The 15,723-nt window shown below is 34.4% G+C and overlaps 2 protein-coding genes across 5 annotated transcripts; both read left to right on the top strand.

The window, feature by feature from the left end:
• The first annotated feature begins 5,665 nt into the window (after window positions 1-5,665).
• On the top strand, window positions 5,666-9,867 carry TPST (tyrosylprotein sulfotransferase). Of its 3 annotated transcripts, none has more exons than XM_088817211.1 (13): window positions 5,666-5,839; window positions 6,051-6,151; window positions 6,492-6,666; window positions 6,812-6,883; window positions 7,438-7,726; window positions 7,809-7,949; window positions 8,243-8,347; window positions 8,464-8,596; window positions 8,744-8,790; window positions 8,875-8,943; window positions 9,029-9,148; window positions 9,239-9,373; window positions 9,575-9,867. In XM_088817211.1, the coding sequence occupies exons 2-13, from the start codon at window positions 6,109-6,111 to the stop codon at window positions 9,731-9,733; spliced, it is 1,488 nt and encodes a 495-aa protein (XP_088673337.1). In that variant the 5' UTR covers window positions 5,666-5,839; window positions 6,051-6,108; the 3' UTR covers window positions 9,734-9,867. The 3 variants fall into 3 exon arrangements, with proteins under 3 accessions (XP_088673337.1, XP_088673335.1, XP_088673336.1); XM_088817209.1 differs by having other exon boundaries at window positions 5,703-5,839; window positions 6,099-6,151; XM_088817210.1 differs by having other exon boundaries at window positions 5,713-5,839; window positions 9,578-9,867.
• A 1,760-nt stretch (window positions 9,868-11,627) lies between these two features.
• On the top strand, window positions 11,628-14,256 carry LOC105949168 (GATA transcription factor 11). Of its 2 annotated transcripts, none has more exons than XM_012972457.2 (3): window positions 11,628-11,825; window positions 12,732-13,000; window positions 13,305-14,256. In XM_012972457.2, exons 2-3 carry the CDS (start codon window positions 12,734-12,736, stop codon window positions 13,950-13,952), a joined length of 915 nt encoding a protein of 304 aa, XP_012827911.2. In that variant the 5' UTR covers window positions 11,628-11,825; window positions 12,732-12,733; the 3' UTR covers window positions 13,953-14,256. The 2 variants fall into 2 exon arrangements, with proteins under 2 accessions (XP_012827911.2, XP_088673334.1); XM_088817208.1 differs by having other exon boundaries at window positions 11,802-11,885.
• Window positions 14,257-15,723: the final 1,467 nt, after the last annotated feature.

The following is a 15,723-nucleotide window of genomic DNA, read 5'->3' as shown; positions in this document are numbered from 1 at the left end:
CAGTAGCTTCACAATTTGATGATCCCGGCGGAAATCCCTCCGACGCTCAAGTTAGATGTACGGATCGTGGAGATGGTAGAGAGAATATGCACTCTAGGATACTTGGGAATAAATAGAACGTACCTTAACAAATGAATAAAAACATTTATTTATATGTCGTTGATTGGGTTGAGTTTACTTTGTTGGGCACAAGCCTTATTTTGAAGGCGTTTGGGCTCTCGCGTAACGGGTATAATTGGGCCCAATTATTATATAAATTGGGGGCCCATTGGGTCGGCCCAATTAGTTATATTAGTAGGATTTATATATTTATATATATATATATATATATATATATATATATATATATATATATATTGGTTTACATGCATGCATGCATGAAAACTTTCAGTTATTTTAATTTCATTTTAATTTCAGATTCGTTTTCGTTTCTTGAAAACTTTCAAGGCAGTTAAGAAATAACCGTCTCACTCGTTTCTCTCTCTACATCTCTACTATCTGCTCTATATACATACATATATATATATATATATATCAATCAATTCATCACTCTCTCATATACACATTATCAGTCGTCTCTCTCTCATAATTCTCTCTCACTCTCAAGAATCTATTGGTGAAAAGAAAAACTGTGACAAGAATGGAGAGTGGTCAAAAAATTGATCTTTTTTTCCGAGGGATGAAAGTAGTCGGAGGAATTAATGTGGGCGTATTGGCGCTAATCGCCTATCGGAATTCGGATATAGCTCTGCAACAGATGGAGAAGAGAATTGTAGGCGCTGTGGAGGCGGCGGTGGCGAGGGTTGGAGTTGGCGGCGGCGTGGCGGGAAGGGCGGCATCCACCACCGGAGTTGATGGTCAGGTGGTGACTGAGACTGTTGCTGGGGTGGCGTCGTCGACTTCGACGTCGGTTCCTGCAGGAGCAGTGGTGAAGGCGGCGTCTTCTACCACCGGACTCGGTGGCGCGGCCGGAGCCGTGACGACGGCGAGTGGAGGAGTCGTTAACAAAAGGGCGATACTATTGTTGGCCGCCGGGGCCGTTGGGCAGAGCCGGCCCTAGGGTTTCCGGGGCCTTAGGCGAGATAAAATATCGAGGCCTCTATCTTATAAATTTTTGTTTGCAATATTATTTTCTATTAGAAAAACGTATCTATATATATATTAGGATTTTGTTAATTTAATTTCGGGGGCCCAGATTAAAATGGGGCCCTAAGCGGTGGCATCTCTGGCTTCCCCTCAGGACCGGCTCTGCCGTTGGGTGTACTTTTCTTTACTATACCTGGAAAAGGGTCAAGCGCCGACGCGATTCCGGCGACTTCGTGAGTGCCGATGACGTGGCGAAATTTCTGGAACTTTGGGCTGACTTGCCTAATGAGGTCCACGTGGACCGGTCCACTGGATTTATCACTGTTTCTCCTGATAAGGCCCATACCGTAGCGGACCTGCTCGCTCTGCTTAAAGAAAATAACATTCTCATGGTATGTTTTTTTTTCTTTTTTTTTTTATTTAATTTTTTTTTAATAATATATTTAGGGTTGATTTTGTATATAGAACATAGCCAAACGCCGCCTCCGAGACATTCTTGAACGCAACGCGCGGAGGAATCCGGCGGCCCGCCGCCGTGAACAGGTATATATATATATTTTTTTCTTTAGGGTTAAACTATGGGATGTTTTTTATTTTATTTTATTATTTTGTTAATTACTTTAAATACAGATTATTATATTTTTATTTATTTGCAGGCTGAGAAGAGGAGCATAGTGAAGTCAACTTAGATGCTGATAGACGTACATTTACATTTTGTTTTTTTGAAATGCAATATTCATCTTCAACTGGCATTGGCTCATGAAAAAAAATGTAACAAAAATTTAGCCAAAATAGTTGAAATATCGAAACTGAGAACAAATACATAATTGCATTGTACGACTTAGTTTACCTTTACCAAAAAGCTTCGTAGAACAAATACATAATTGCAAAAAAAAATTCCCAACGTTTGCGAAGTCATTTTCTCCATATATAGATACCCAATGAATCAACTATTCCTTGAGACGATTTAGTTCGAAGTTCTTTCTGAAGTTGTCCACAATCCAAACGAGATTCCTCCAACGTAACATATGACGATTTTAATTTAAATGATAATACATTATTCACTTAAGTTAAATGTCCGTGATCGATACAACTAGATGTCGTGGGTGTATCAGAGATTTGCAAATGTTCAACATAAAACTGAAATAAACACCCAAATATTTGTTTCCATATATAAATAGCTGCAATATAATTTTCTAAAAGTGCAACAAAAACATAAATGATTAATTTGTTTAAAAGTTTTGTTTAAAGTCATATATAATGTATGTATCAAAAAAATAATTTAGTTTATGCTTGCTTGGCACAAGCTGAATTAAGAAGATAAAAACCATAGAGGTAACTGACATTTTACTAATAACACAAAATAAGAAGATGAAAAATCGATGTTTACCGTCATAATGAAAGTGGAAAAGAAGAAATAATATTTTTAACAAAACAATATAAATTCACATTTGAGCTTCAACATAAATATATTAATATAAGAAATAGTATAAATTATATAACTATTTTGATAAGTGAGGATTTTTTTAAAAAACGTGGCATTAAATTTTTTATTGTTGCTATTTATAATATTTTAAAAATATGTGTAAAAAATAAATATTAAAATAACAAAGTTAATTTAAAATGTAAAATAAATTAATTATTTTATTGTTTAAAGGAAAAATAACTACGTTCATTTAAATTTAAGAGACCATGTTTTTTTTTAAATTTAAACATAAACATTGGCTTACTAAAGATGAAATTGAATTAAGGTCATAAATTAATCATTTGGAATAGTTATTTCATTAATTAAGTGAAAATACTAACTTTTTAGATATTACTTCAAACTTAATAAGTTTGAGTTAATTGAAAAAGAATTTAATAATATACAAAAGTGAAGATATTTATTCCTAAAACATTTAGATAATATACTAAAACATAATAATGTATTAAAAACATAAAATGAAGATATTAATTCTTCAAACTAATTCTTATAAGCTTTATTTTCAATGAATATAACAAATTTTATGTAACAAAATTTTGTAATTGAAATAAAAGCATAAATCCATGTAGGCCCCCCGATTTGGTAGGAAATAATTAGCTCTCAGCAAAATGAGAAGAAAAGCAAATTAGTGTTGTGGGCCCTGATTTTGTTGGACAAAAAATAGAGGAAAGAAAGAAAAAAAAAAAAAAGTGAGTCGAACCAAATATAAGGTATTAAATTAAAGGGTTAATATGCTATGAGCCCCTCAAACGAAACCTAATTTGAACTAAATGACAAGTTCAAATTCATTTTTTTAATTAAATCCTTAATTTGAAATAATATATGAGCCACATCCCTAATATTTTTTTAATCCCTATCTTGCCCTTATACCCTAAATTATATAACCTACATATTCTCGTTTCTCCAGTTCAGATTTATTTCGTTCTTTTGGTTTCTCTCACGTTCTCTCTCTCTCCCTCCCTCTCTCACACGTTCTCTAATCTGTTTTTCCAATCTCTGTTTTTTTTCTCCATCTCTCTCTCACCTCTCTATCTCCATACCTCTCTCTTGTTAATTAATTTGGTAATAGTCGAAGCCAAGGGTTGTGGTGGATGAAGAGGCGGCTGCGGGGGCTGTGGTGAAGGAGGCGGTGGCGGCGGGCTGTGTTTTGAGATGGTGGCGAGGTGTTGTGGGCGGCGGCGGGGGCTGGGGTGGAGGAGGTGGCGGTGACGGGCTGTGTTTTGAGATGGTGGCGAGGTGTTGTGGACGGCGGCGGGGGCTGGGGTGGAGGAGGCTGCGACGGGGGGCTGGGATGGGGGAGGCGGCGGCGGCCTGTGGTGGTTGAGATGGCGGCGAGGTGTTGTGGGCGGCGGCGGGGGCTGTGGTGGAGCAATCGGCGCCGGTGGGCTGTGGTTGTCGAGATGGCAGCCGGTTGAGGTGGTCGAGATGGCGGCGGGATGTGGTTATGGTAGAGATTCGATCTTGATCTTCAAGAGATTTTTCTCGATTTTGGTTCAAAATCGTAAATCTAGGTTTTCCCAAAGTTGGTAGGTTACGGTTGCGACGACTGCAGATGTTGGCTGCTAGGGTTGACGAGGGTTGTGTGAGGGTTGTGTGTTGTTGGCGGCTAGGGTTTGGTAGTACACCATAGTATACCATAGTCTACTATAGTATTACAACAAATAAAATATTAAATATATATATATATATATATATATATATATATATATATATATATATATATATATATATATATATATATATATATATATTGAATTAACAAAAAAGAAAAACAAGTTTTGTTTTGTAATTTTTAATAATATTGTAGAAAAAAAATATTTTTTAATAATAGTGTAGAAACGATAGTACACCATAGTATAACATAGTACACCATAGTATACTATAGAATTTTTGAAATCTGCTGAATTATTTAACAAAAAGAAGAAAAAAAATCGGATAGTACACCATAGTATAACATAGTACACCATAATAGTATACTATAGAATTTTTGAAATCTGCTGAATTATTTAACAAAAAGAAGAAAAAAAATCGTAATTTCAAAAACGATGTTATAAATAAGAAAAAAAGATTGTTTATAATAATATAAAATAATGCAAAGTGTAAATTGAAAAAATAAAGATGAGTGAAAGGGCATTTTCGGAATGAATTTAATAAAGGACTTGAAGCAAATGTTTAGTTAAACTTGTCATTTAGTTCTAATTAGTTTTGTCACTAGGGACCTATATCTTAAGGCCCCTAAATTAAATTCTAAATTAAATTGAATTTGCACGTGAAAATGGAAAATTAAAGAAAACAAAATACGGCGTCGTTTAGGGGTGAAATTGAATTAAAAAAGTGGAAAATATATTGGGAAGCACTGTAGAAATTTTCCTACACATTTATAAGATATATATATATATATATATATATATATATATAAGATTTGGAATTTTGGTTATGATCATGCAGGAAAGCAAACTGTGATTATTAAGTACACATGAGAAAAAATTCATGCATATAGTATATGTAGTACAACTATTTTTAAAATTGCATAAAAAATGGATTTTTTTTTGTTTTATATATAATCTTTGTTTTCTAATCATTTGGAAAACAAGAAAGATCGTTTAAATAATTTAAATCAATAAAAGAAAACGTAAAGATTTGTTATTAAAAATCTTGAATTCCATCAACGTTAGTTGTATTAATTAAATTATAGTAAATATGTCATTTAAAATTTGTATTAAATATTGGTATTAAATATTTTTTTTCAGTTTGTAAAAGTACCTTATTTAAGCTAATAAATGGATTCACAAATATACATATATACATATGCGGTCAACACTCAACACTCCATAAAGGAGGGTAAATTAGTCATTTAGGCACTCTCTCACCGGCCTTGACCAAACATTGACCATTGAACACATGTTCCCCACTTCTCCGGGAAATGTGTGCATTCCCATTTTCCCCATTTTAGCCCTACGGAGCATTGACCTCTGATTTTTCTACTTCTTTTCTTTCCCCATTCTCTCGCCGCCGCCGTTGTTCTGCTCCAATGGAGAGAATTACGCGCTTCCCAATTTTCTGATTAAATTTTCCGGCGAAGATTAAAGAGTGAAGAAAACCGTCGAAGGAGCTAGCCCTACAATCTTCACAGATCGGAAAAGGGCCGAAACCGCAGAGGAAAAAAAAAGGGGGTTTCGGGGAGGTGTGGGACCCCCTTTTCTCCGATCGTGAAGTTTGTCCGGCGGTTACGCCACACGCGCTGTGTGAATTTACAAGCACGAGATTTTGGTATTCTACACATGTTTGCCACCTTTTTTATTCTTCCTATGCGTATGTCTGTTCATATATTGTTTTTTTAATTGAATATAAAATCGGATTTTATGCCTCTTAGGTGTTTGCTTTTTTTACTGTTCGGCGTTTTTTTTTCCATATGAAGGCTTCGCCTCTTTCAATTTTTTGGTTGGATTATGCTATGATGGATTGATAATTAATTCTACATTTTCTCTTCGAATCGGTGGTGCTGTGCCGGTGGTTTTTTTGTAATTAGGGAGGTGGGAATGAGGTCGAAGATCGGGATGATCCTGGTGGTTCTTCTAGCTGGTGAGTTATCCATGGCAACTTCTCCTTTTGTGTGATTCTTTTGGTTTGGTTTTTATTTATTTGAACGAAGAATGTATATTCGAAAATTTAATTTCTCGAGTCGTGTTGTAGATTATACCATAGCATTTATTGGTGTCCGCTCGTGCTCTCTGATGAGAGATGATTACTACTTCGATTGATTTTACGTCTTTGTAGAACTTTCGTTTAACGACATTTATGTTAAAACCGATAGCTCTGACCTTATTTGCATCAAACATTATTAGGACCAAGAGTTATGTTCTTGTATGTCGTTCTTCAGCGACGATGAGTTTCTTTTGTTAACTATATTTTTAAATTCCAGTTTGTACAATAAAGGCATCTGCGTCGGATGATGGTTATAAGCAGTGTGAAAATACTGTCAAGAAATGGGCATCCTCTTCTGTTGATCACAAAGTTCAAGAAGACAAACATTCCTTACGCGATTTGCTCTTTTTCCTTCACGTACCACGAACAGGAGGAAGAACATATTTCCACTGGTAATTTTTTTATTGGTTTTTCTGTGCTATGGAAAATAGAGTCTGATCGGTGATAATGCTTCAAAGTTTACATCACGGCACAAATTACTGACTGTTGTCCGTTTGTGCCATTTTATTTTTATTTTTTTCAAATTTGTCTATGCAGTTTCTTGAAAAAGTTGTACTCAAACTCCCAAGAATGCCCACGGTCCTATGATAAGTTAAGATTCGATCCAAGGTAATTGTTATTGTCCTTACTCTTTTAGTCTGAGAAATCATTGATTTGTTAATAGTTTGAGTTAGTCGATTATTATGAAATCAGCTAATGAGAACGTGCTTGATGCATAACGAAATTTTCCTTTGTTGCCAAATGTTTGTCATCATGGTATGTTACGAAATCTGTCGATATATATGTGTGTGTGTGTGTGTGTGTGTGTGTGTGTGTGTGTGTGTGTGTGTGTGTGTGTGTGTGTGTGTGTGTGTGTGTGTGTGTGTGTGTGTGTGTGTGTGTGTGTCAACTTGAGTAATCATAAAGAATCTTAGATACCAAAAAAAAGTTAGTAGCCGACAGGTTATGGCCTCTTAATTATGGGAACATGTCTATTTTCAGTCCTCTTGTTAGAGAAAATAAACATTTGTTGATAAACGGTCCCATGTACAATGTGTGATAAACAGTCAAAACACAAAAGAGAAGATATCATCAAGTAGCGTGTCTCTAGATAATTACAATGGCTTTTCTACACACGTTACAGAGATATCTAAGATTTGGGATATTTGTTTACCATCATGCAGAAAAGCAAACTGCCGTTTGTTAAGTACCCACGATGACTACAGCATGATGTCGAAACTTCCAAAGGAGAAAACTTCAGTGGTGACAATACTTAGAAACCCAATCGACCGTGTCTTTAGCACTTACGAGTTCTCTGTGGAGGTGGCTGCTAGATTTTTGATTCATCCCAACTTATCATCTGTTGCAAAAATGGCTCAACGTGCACGTCGTAAAACTTCCGCAGTGAGCACACTAGATATTTGGCCATGGAAGTATTTGGTTCCTTGGATGAGAGAAGATCTATTTGCTCGAGTATGTTCTAGAACATCACTTCGAGTTATATATTTGCGCATTGAGTATCCTATCTAACAGTCTATTTTACGTGTCCTGACAGAGGGACGCTAGAAAACTTAGAGGGCAATCTCATTTAGTGACAAACGACTCATACGACATGGAAGACGTCTTGATGCCTCTACACGAGTACATTAACGACCCAATTGCTCGAGACATTGTCCATAACGGAGCCACCTTCCAGGTATTGTAGTAAAATTTTTAGTCATATATTGATACGGTGTTAAAAAATAGTAAGCTCCTGAGATTGTTTCGTTGATGCTGATAACACTGTTTTGCGCAAACAAAAGAAAAAATCATAAGAAAGACGATATTTGCCGAGTGCTTATTTGTTCCTAGTCTTCATTATGAACTCGTTGTAAAGTTCTAAGTTTTTGCCTCACTCGTTGAACCTTGAACTCTTTCGGAAACAAGAGTGTGACAAAAGTACTGCCTTTATGCATATAATTTCTGATGTATTTCCACTCGAATTCTCAGATCGTAGGTCTCACAAACAACTCGTATTTTGGGGAAGCACACGAAGTGCGTCATTGTGTACTTAAGTACCATTCCCTCGGTGACCTTGTGCTTGAAGTTGCAAAGGTACGGGGAAAGGTCTAAATCGAGCATGTTAGTTATCTGTTACGTTCATTTCCGTTTTTATATAGTTTCTTCGTTTTTATGGCTTCAATCATGGGAAAGAGTTCTAAATCTTGCAGAAGAAGTTAGACAATATGCTTTACGTCGGACTGACTGAGAACCATAAAGAATCGGCTACTATGTTTGCAAATATTGTTGGTTCACAGGTGATATCTCAGCACACAATATCAAGCTCCAGTTCAGATGTTTCTGGTAATAACGACTCAAATTAGTGGTCTGAATTAATTCACTCGAACTACATAAAACTAATAGTCTCTGTGCAATCTTTGGGAATTTATTATTCGATTCCAATTGTTACTTATATCGTTACTCATTTGATTAAATTCTTATCTACTGCAGAAAAGAGGTCCTTGCTTTCTAGTACGAAATCTGATCTCACCGGTCAAGTAAGAACCTATATTTTTGTCTGAATGCGTCTTACAATCAAATGCTGTGATATTTAGCTTCGTATTTTTTTTTTCTGATTGCAGGTTAACAACACTCACCAAACCCTAAAAAATGTTTCATCAACTGGCGAGGATGAAGTACGACGTGAAAACGTGCGTTTGCAATATATTTTTTTTTTCCGTTTTTTTTTTTGCATAATTGAGATGTGGATCTGAGGTCTCTGTGTCGTTTTGTCAGTTGACTGTTGGGAAACTAATGGAAGCATACGAGTCGTGTATTTCAAACTTAAGAAACTCCCAAGCAGAGCGGCGTGTAAATTCTCTCAAGCGAATTTCTCCAGCAAACTTCACAAAAGAGGTTTGTTTGTTTGTTTGATAACTTAATTGCAGATTTTCAATGATCGTAACGAATTAATGCACTGATATTATTCGCGTAAATAATTTTCAGGCCCGTCGGCAGGTTTCGAAGATTCTTATCGAGGAGATAGAATCACTCAACAGCCTAGATATGAAGCTTTATACATACGCTCAACACATCTTCACGAAGCAACAGACACACGTGTTGCACAACATGGTTTCTGCTGTAAGTTACATCTCTTGTCTGAATTTTATTTATAGATTTTTAATTGCACGGCGTAATTTTAAATCCCATATTTTTCTTTGGATCTTTGAATGCATTGACCAAAGTATGCATGCTCATATAGTTTACTTAGTGTTTCGATTGCTCGAATGTTTGAGAACGGTTGTCTGATTATGGTTCTCGTTTTTTGCATGATTTAAATAGCAGGAAATTCAGACAAGCACACAAACGACAAGTGCATACCCGATTTTCAACAACCCCCCTTCTTGGAAACTGTCTATATCCGTCACCGCTCTCTTGTTAGTTCTCTTCATTTTTATGTTTGTAAATTCAAGAAGAAGAACATCAAAAGTTAAGTTGTAAATCTCAGTTGCATTATAGTAGAAGAAAAAAAAAGGTGCAGCATGCACAAGATAACTAAGTTTTGAGTCGCTTCGTTAGTCCTGTTTTACTATTCTACCCTTGTTTACAAATTTGTAGCCCAGAGGTATTAACAAGTCTGTCTCACTATTACCACTCCCACCCCCCCACTTTTTTTTTTTTTTTTTTTTCACTTTTAGAATATGAAGATGAATATTGTTTTTCATTTAGAAGCCACTTGATTATAGGAAAAATTACGAACACCCCCTGAGGTAAAGTCAAATTACGAAAAAATCCCTCTTGTTTTGGTAATTACAACCATCCCTCAACTATGTATTGTCTAATTAAAAAATGATTTTTTAGTTGGTAAATTTGACACCATAAGGATAGATGTGTAAGACAATACATAGTTAGGTAAAGGGTGTTTGTAATTACCTAAACATGAGGGGTTTTTCATAATTTAACCTTACCTGAGGGTGTCCGTAATTTGCTCTTAAATTATATTTGACCATCATAACTAAGGTTGAAAATCAAATCAAGTTACTGGATACTTTATTCGAACTCGGTTTGTTAACATAACGAATCAAGTTTGAACACGTATTTTCGTTTGATCAGTTAAGCCCGGTTTGATAAAAGTTCGAACAACTACACAACTCAAATAGACTCCGATTCATTTACACCCATAATTAAATAATATTAAAAAAAGTGAGAGTGAAGTAAAGCAATAAATTCTATATAATACAGTCACATGTGAGATGTTGGGATTTTCAACTCCTTTGGGCCTCCCAATAAATGAAAAATATTTATATTCTTCATCTGCATTTAATATTGGGGCCTAACATAGTGTACAGTGAACATGGTACCATACCACATTTCAACATTTCTTCATTTTAATTAGTTGACTTAATTTATTTTATTACCAAAAATTTTGTTAATTAATGCGTTAAATCACATTTGATTAACCTTGATATTTTTATTAATTAAAACGATTCTTTTCATTTAATAACACATATTCAACGATTTATTTAATAGTGCAGCATAAAAAAACCCCAAATAATGTAGAGTAGAAATGAAGTAAATTTGGTACGAGTTAGTTGTGATTTTGGCCCCTTTGCTTTCTAATCATTAAATTCAAACCTAAAAAAAATGTTCAACCACATGCATGTTCTTTTTACTCATAATATGAGTACTCTAAAATAAAATAAAATAATTATTATTTTATATAAAATAAATATATGTACATCCAAGAAGCTTAATTTTATAAAGGAATTATATGAAAATATAATTTTGTACATAAAAATATATATACTTTGTGTTTTTATGAAAAATATGTAATATTGTAGAAGGCCATGACTTTTGACTTTTTATTTTGTGTAGGCTCTTTGAACTCTAGCACCCATTGACGGAACGAGTATAGGGTCAGGGGAGGCCACGATCCCTCCGAACATTTCTCAAATATCTATTAACTTATATAAAAATATAATTTTACGGCCATCCTCCTTAAAGTCAAATTATGATAAAATGTATCTTATTTGGGTAGTTACAATTATCTCCGACTATGTATTTTCTTATGAAAAAACACTCGTCCAGTAAGTAAATTTGATCCGTAAAAATAGATGTGTAGGACAATATAGTTAATGGAGCGACTGTAATTACTCAAACATGTAGGATGTGGCCGTAATTTACCTAAAATTCTAATACACTTGGCCACCGATGCTCAAAATCCTGACTATGCTAGAACCGACAGTCAAATTTACTCAATAAACGTAATAATATATAATTATGGATTCCTTTCTTTATTTAAAAAAAAAAATGAAAAATAAATGTGGGACAGGGCTTCTGAAGACTGAATACATTTAACTGTACCTATTTGTAATTTTGTACACTGTACTTTCCAACAGTAAAAATCCTGACAAAGCCCACATTATTATTAGATTTCACATTACACTCAATAAAGTGAAAAAAAAGGAAATTAGAATTTTCCCCAATTTCGCTGCCCTATCTTTTCTCTCTCTCCAAAAAACCCCCCTTCTCTCTCCTCTCTCTCTCTCTCTTCTCCACAATCCCAAATGGCGTAATAAAGGTTCTTCTTCTGGTAAGCACAATCACCATTTTCCATTCTCATGCAAAATTTCTTTTCAATTTAACCTAACTGGTACTGCGATTTCTCTACGAAGCTTAATTTTTTTTTTTTTGGGAAAAAAAACTGATTTATTCTTCTTCCTGCTTTCTGTTAGTCTCTGTTTGGTAATCCGTGAATTTAGGGTTTTCGAAGCTGACCTTTTTTTTTTCTGGTGTTCTTCCTTTTTTATGTTTCAGCTACCAAACAGAGCCTTGTTTTCGATTTACCTAAGCACACGTATTTTTTTTTTTTTTTTAATTTTTTTAAAGTATTTGCCTTTATTTCTATTTTTATTCCATTTAATCAGAATCTGCCATTTTCAACACCAGATTTGGTGAGCTGGAGACAGTGATTTTATACCTTTTTCTTTTCATTTTTCCAACTTTTTTTTTTAATTATTTTTAATTTACTATTTAATTTAATTTATTTATTTACCTTACGGTAAATTTATGATTCTATGGAATCCTATTTTGGTATATTCTTTTATCCGTACCAGGATTCTTAAGCAAATTGGTAATTAGTGTCCAAATACATAGATATTACCGCCCCCTAATTTGATAATTATTGATCCCCATCTGTTAGGTTAAAAAAATATTAAAAAATCCAATTGATATTTTTCCTAATTATTTTTTTCATTTAATGTTTATGCATTTTCCTTAACCAATACTGCAAAATCTCATCGAATGGTCTCTGTATATATATATATCTATTTATTTATTTACGTGTGAGTGAGATAGTTCTTATTGAATTATTAACCCGAACAAATGTATTAATCTTGTTATTTTATTTATTTATTTATTATTATTATTTTTGTAATTCTTTTGTTGTCGGATTTCATTTGTGTATTTTTTTTTTATTAATTTGTTTTTTTTTTTTCAGAAATGAGTATGATTGAAGCTGGAAATTGTTGGGATACGGTTCTGAACGGTACTATCGGAGGGGATGAATTCGAAAATGTACTCCGTTATTTCGATTTTCCGATGGAAGATATTGAAGTGGCCGATAATGGATTTTTGGCCGATTGGGATATCAGCAATTCGCATTGCCTAGGACCTATTCCACACGATGTGGCGATCGAGCCTCCAAAAGTACCCGATTGCAAAATTGATACTCGGCCTCCGTATTTATTTCCCGACCGAGTTTCCCCTGTAAGTTTGTGTTTTATATTTCGTCAATTTTATCGAATTGTCAAATTAAATTGCTCGCAAGGGTCATTTTTTATCTCTCTCGAAGATATACACGAAAAACGTAAAACGGGTTAAAATTTATGTAATCGGTAAGAATTTCCAATAGTGAGAGCATGCAACTTTAATAGTAAATATCAAAATTGAGTTATCAAATACTCGTTCGATAACTAGATAATATTTTAATACCTGTTTAAAGTTCATCGTATTTCCGTCGATTTTATCTCTTAATTGATGTTTATTTTTTGATCTAATCATTTTTTTTCAGCCAGCAACGCAACAATCCACAAAAATCTCCGACGCTCCGGAGCAAAAGAAGCCCATCTCTCAAACCCTAAAACCGAATAAACTTATAGAGATCCAAAGCCCCGTTTCGGTTCTCGAAAGCAACGCTGCCACCTCAGCACTACCAAAGAATCCGCCGACCAATCACGGCAGAGTTATTCCAGTGGGTCCCAGATCAAAACGAGCTAGACGCGCACCTGCAAACCCATGGCATTTCACATCTCCCCTTTTCGCCTCCAAAGAAACTACGAAAGATAACAACGAGAGGAGATTTAGAAAGATTCCCGCAAAAGAATGTTCCGAAAAATCAATGCAAAAAAATCCGAAAAAGTGCACTCACTGTGAAGTGACAAAGACTCCACAGTGGAGGGAGGGCCCGTTAGGGCCCAAGACTCTGTGCAACGCGTGTGGGGTCCGCTACAGATCGGGCCGTTTATACCCGGAATATAGGCCCGCTGCAAGCCCTACCTTTGCACCATCTTTGCATTCGAACTCGCACAAGAAAGTTATTGAGATGCGAAATAAAGGTAAATTTCCGACTAATATATTTGAGGAACCTCCAATTTCCCCACAGCCGGAGTTTGTGCCAAATCCGATGGGTAGTAGCTATTTAAATGATTATATTAACTAAAAATTAGGTAGCTACAAATTCAATTCTTCGAAATTTTCGTTCTTTCTTTTTTTTCTTTTGAATTTTTGAATTTGTTATTTTCCCCTTGTTTGGAGTCATGTTGGCTGCTCTTTGTTTGTACGATGATGCGAGTTAGGTTTTTGTACATAGGTTGAAGTGAGTCTACTGTAGGATTATGTCGGAAAACGGAGCTAAGGTTAGATTTGTTGACTAGACTAGTGCGTAAAATATGCCCGAATTATGTTGGAGAGTTTCGGTTATTATGTTATTTCAAGATCCGTAAGAATATTCGATGATTTCTTTTTATTTTTTTCGTTTAGTCTTTATTTAGTAGAAAATTGGTAAATGTGTATCAGAGATGAAGTTGTTCGAGCTTCTTTGTTGCTTCGTTTGCACTTTTATTTGATTAATAATCAGACTAAATTTGACCGAAGTTTTTAAACTCGAGCAACTCTTGCGTTATATGAAGTGTTTGTTGCTCCAGATCGATTCCAAGCCGTTGGATTTTGAATATACAATTTCATTGTGTGGGATAGGATCTAAATATTGCACCCTACCTTATTATTGCTAATTATGGTTGGTTCTGTTTGGAAATAAGTTGGTTGTTGTTGGTGTTAGTTGGTGCTAACTTATCAAATTATTGCCACTAAGAAATTTAATATTGAAATTATGATGAATTTTCAGACATGTCACATGTTAGAATGTGATTATGGGGCCATGATATTTGCAATGGTCTGTCCTTTGAATGTGTTACTATTTGATGAAAATCTTGATAATTGTCTGTGTGTGCTTGCTCATGACCTAACCTATGTCGAGGTTTATTCGATGATATACCTAGTGAAATATATTGAAAATATGATATATATATATATATATATATATATATATATATATATATATATATATATATATATATACATATATATATATATATACTAAACACAAATATATTTTAAAAATGTCGGTGTGAAAAGGTGTAGTACATTTTCGGCCCCCTTCCCTTCTCTTTTCAGGTGTTGCACAATTTCTGAAAGCTATAAATCGAGCCCTAATTTTCCAGCAACTTACTGAACTCGTCCAAGGCATTCATAGCATATCCCTGCATTAATATTCTTTGTGTCTAAAGTCGGAAAATGCTATTTTCGTTCCTTGTATTCCAAGAATTGGTGTGCGACTTTGTTGGAATTATTAGTCGTTGTATCCTGTCTGAACTTTCTTCGTTTCTGGAAACCTTGTCGAAATTCTGTCCAAAGTTTTTTCTATGTTAAAGGCCTGCCTTCAAAAGGCTCAAAATAAAGCCCAACTAAACTTGACGTGTCTATATATGTGGGCCAAAATCCTTTTTCCTTTCTTTGTTCGAATGGTTTTAAAAAAAAATCCTCTTATTTTGATTAATATTAGTTTTCTCCAAACACATATAATAATTTTAATTAAGAATTATATTTGCTTTGCTCGTCAAGATAAATATACATATGGTGTTGATTGAAAATCGGACCTATTACTTACTGCTAGAGGCATTCAATTTTAAGTATTATTCAATTCAAAATATAATTATGAATAAAATAAAATTATTACAAAGTCCATTGTCACAAAACTCAAGATCGGCCCGTGCATTTGGCAGATTATGTGTGGTCCTAACTTTTTAAGGCCCCGACCATTTTAGGCCTCTATGGAAATTAAAATATTAAATTTGATTTAATTTTCTTTATCTAAAAACCCCACTTTATGAAAATAATTATTGATATAAGTCCAAAAAAAATAAAAAAATATA

Source organism: Erythranthe guttata, chromosome 4, assembly GCF_056151865.1.
Source record: "Erythranthe guttata isolate IM_541 chromosome 4, IM_541, whole genome shotgun sequence".
NCBI classification, from domain to species: domain Eukaryota; kingdom Viridiplantae; phylum Streptophyta; class Magnoliopsida; order Lamiales; family Phrymaceae; genus Erythranthe; species Erythranthe guttata.
This window is presented reverse-complemented; position numbering and strand designations above follow the sequence as displayed.

Coding starts and splice junctions, on each gene's coding strand:
- TPST (XM_088817211.1), top strand. CDS start 6,109: ATGAGGTCGAAGATCGGGATGATCCTGGTGGTTCTTCTAGCTG. Junction 6,884..7,437: donor AAGTTAAGATTCGATCCAAG/GTAATTGTTATT, acceptor ACCATCATGCAG/AAAAGCAAACTGCCGTTTGT. Junction 9,374..9,574: donor TGCACAACATGGTTTCTGCT/GTAAGTTACATC, acceptor TGATTTAAATAG/CAGGAAATTCAGACAAGCAC.
- LOC105949168 (XM_012972457.2), top strand. CDS start 12,734: ATGAGTATGATTGAAGCTGGAAATTGTTGGGATACGGTTCTGAACGGT. Junction 13,001..13,304: donor TTCCCGACCGAGTTTCCCCT/GTAAGTTTGTGT, acceptor ATTTTTTTTCAG/CCAGCAACGCAACAATCCAC.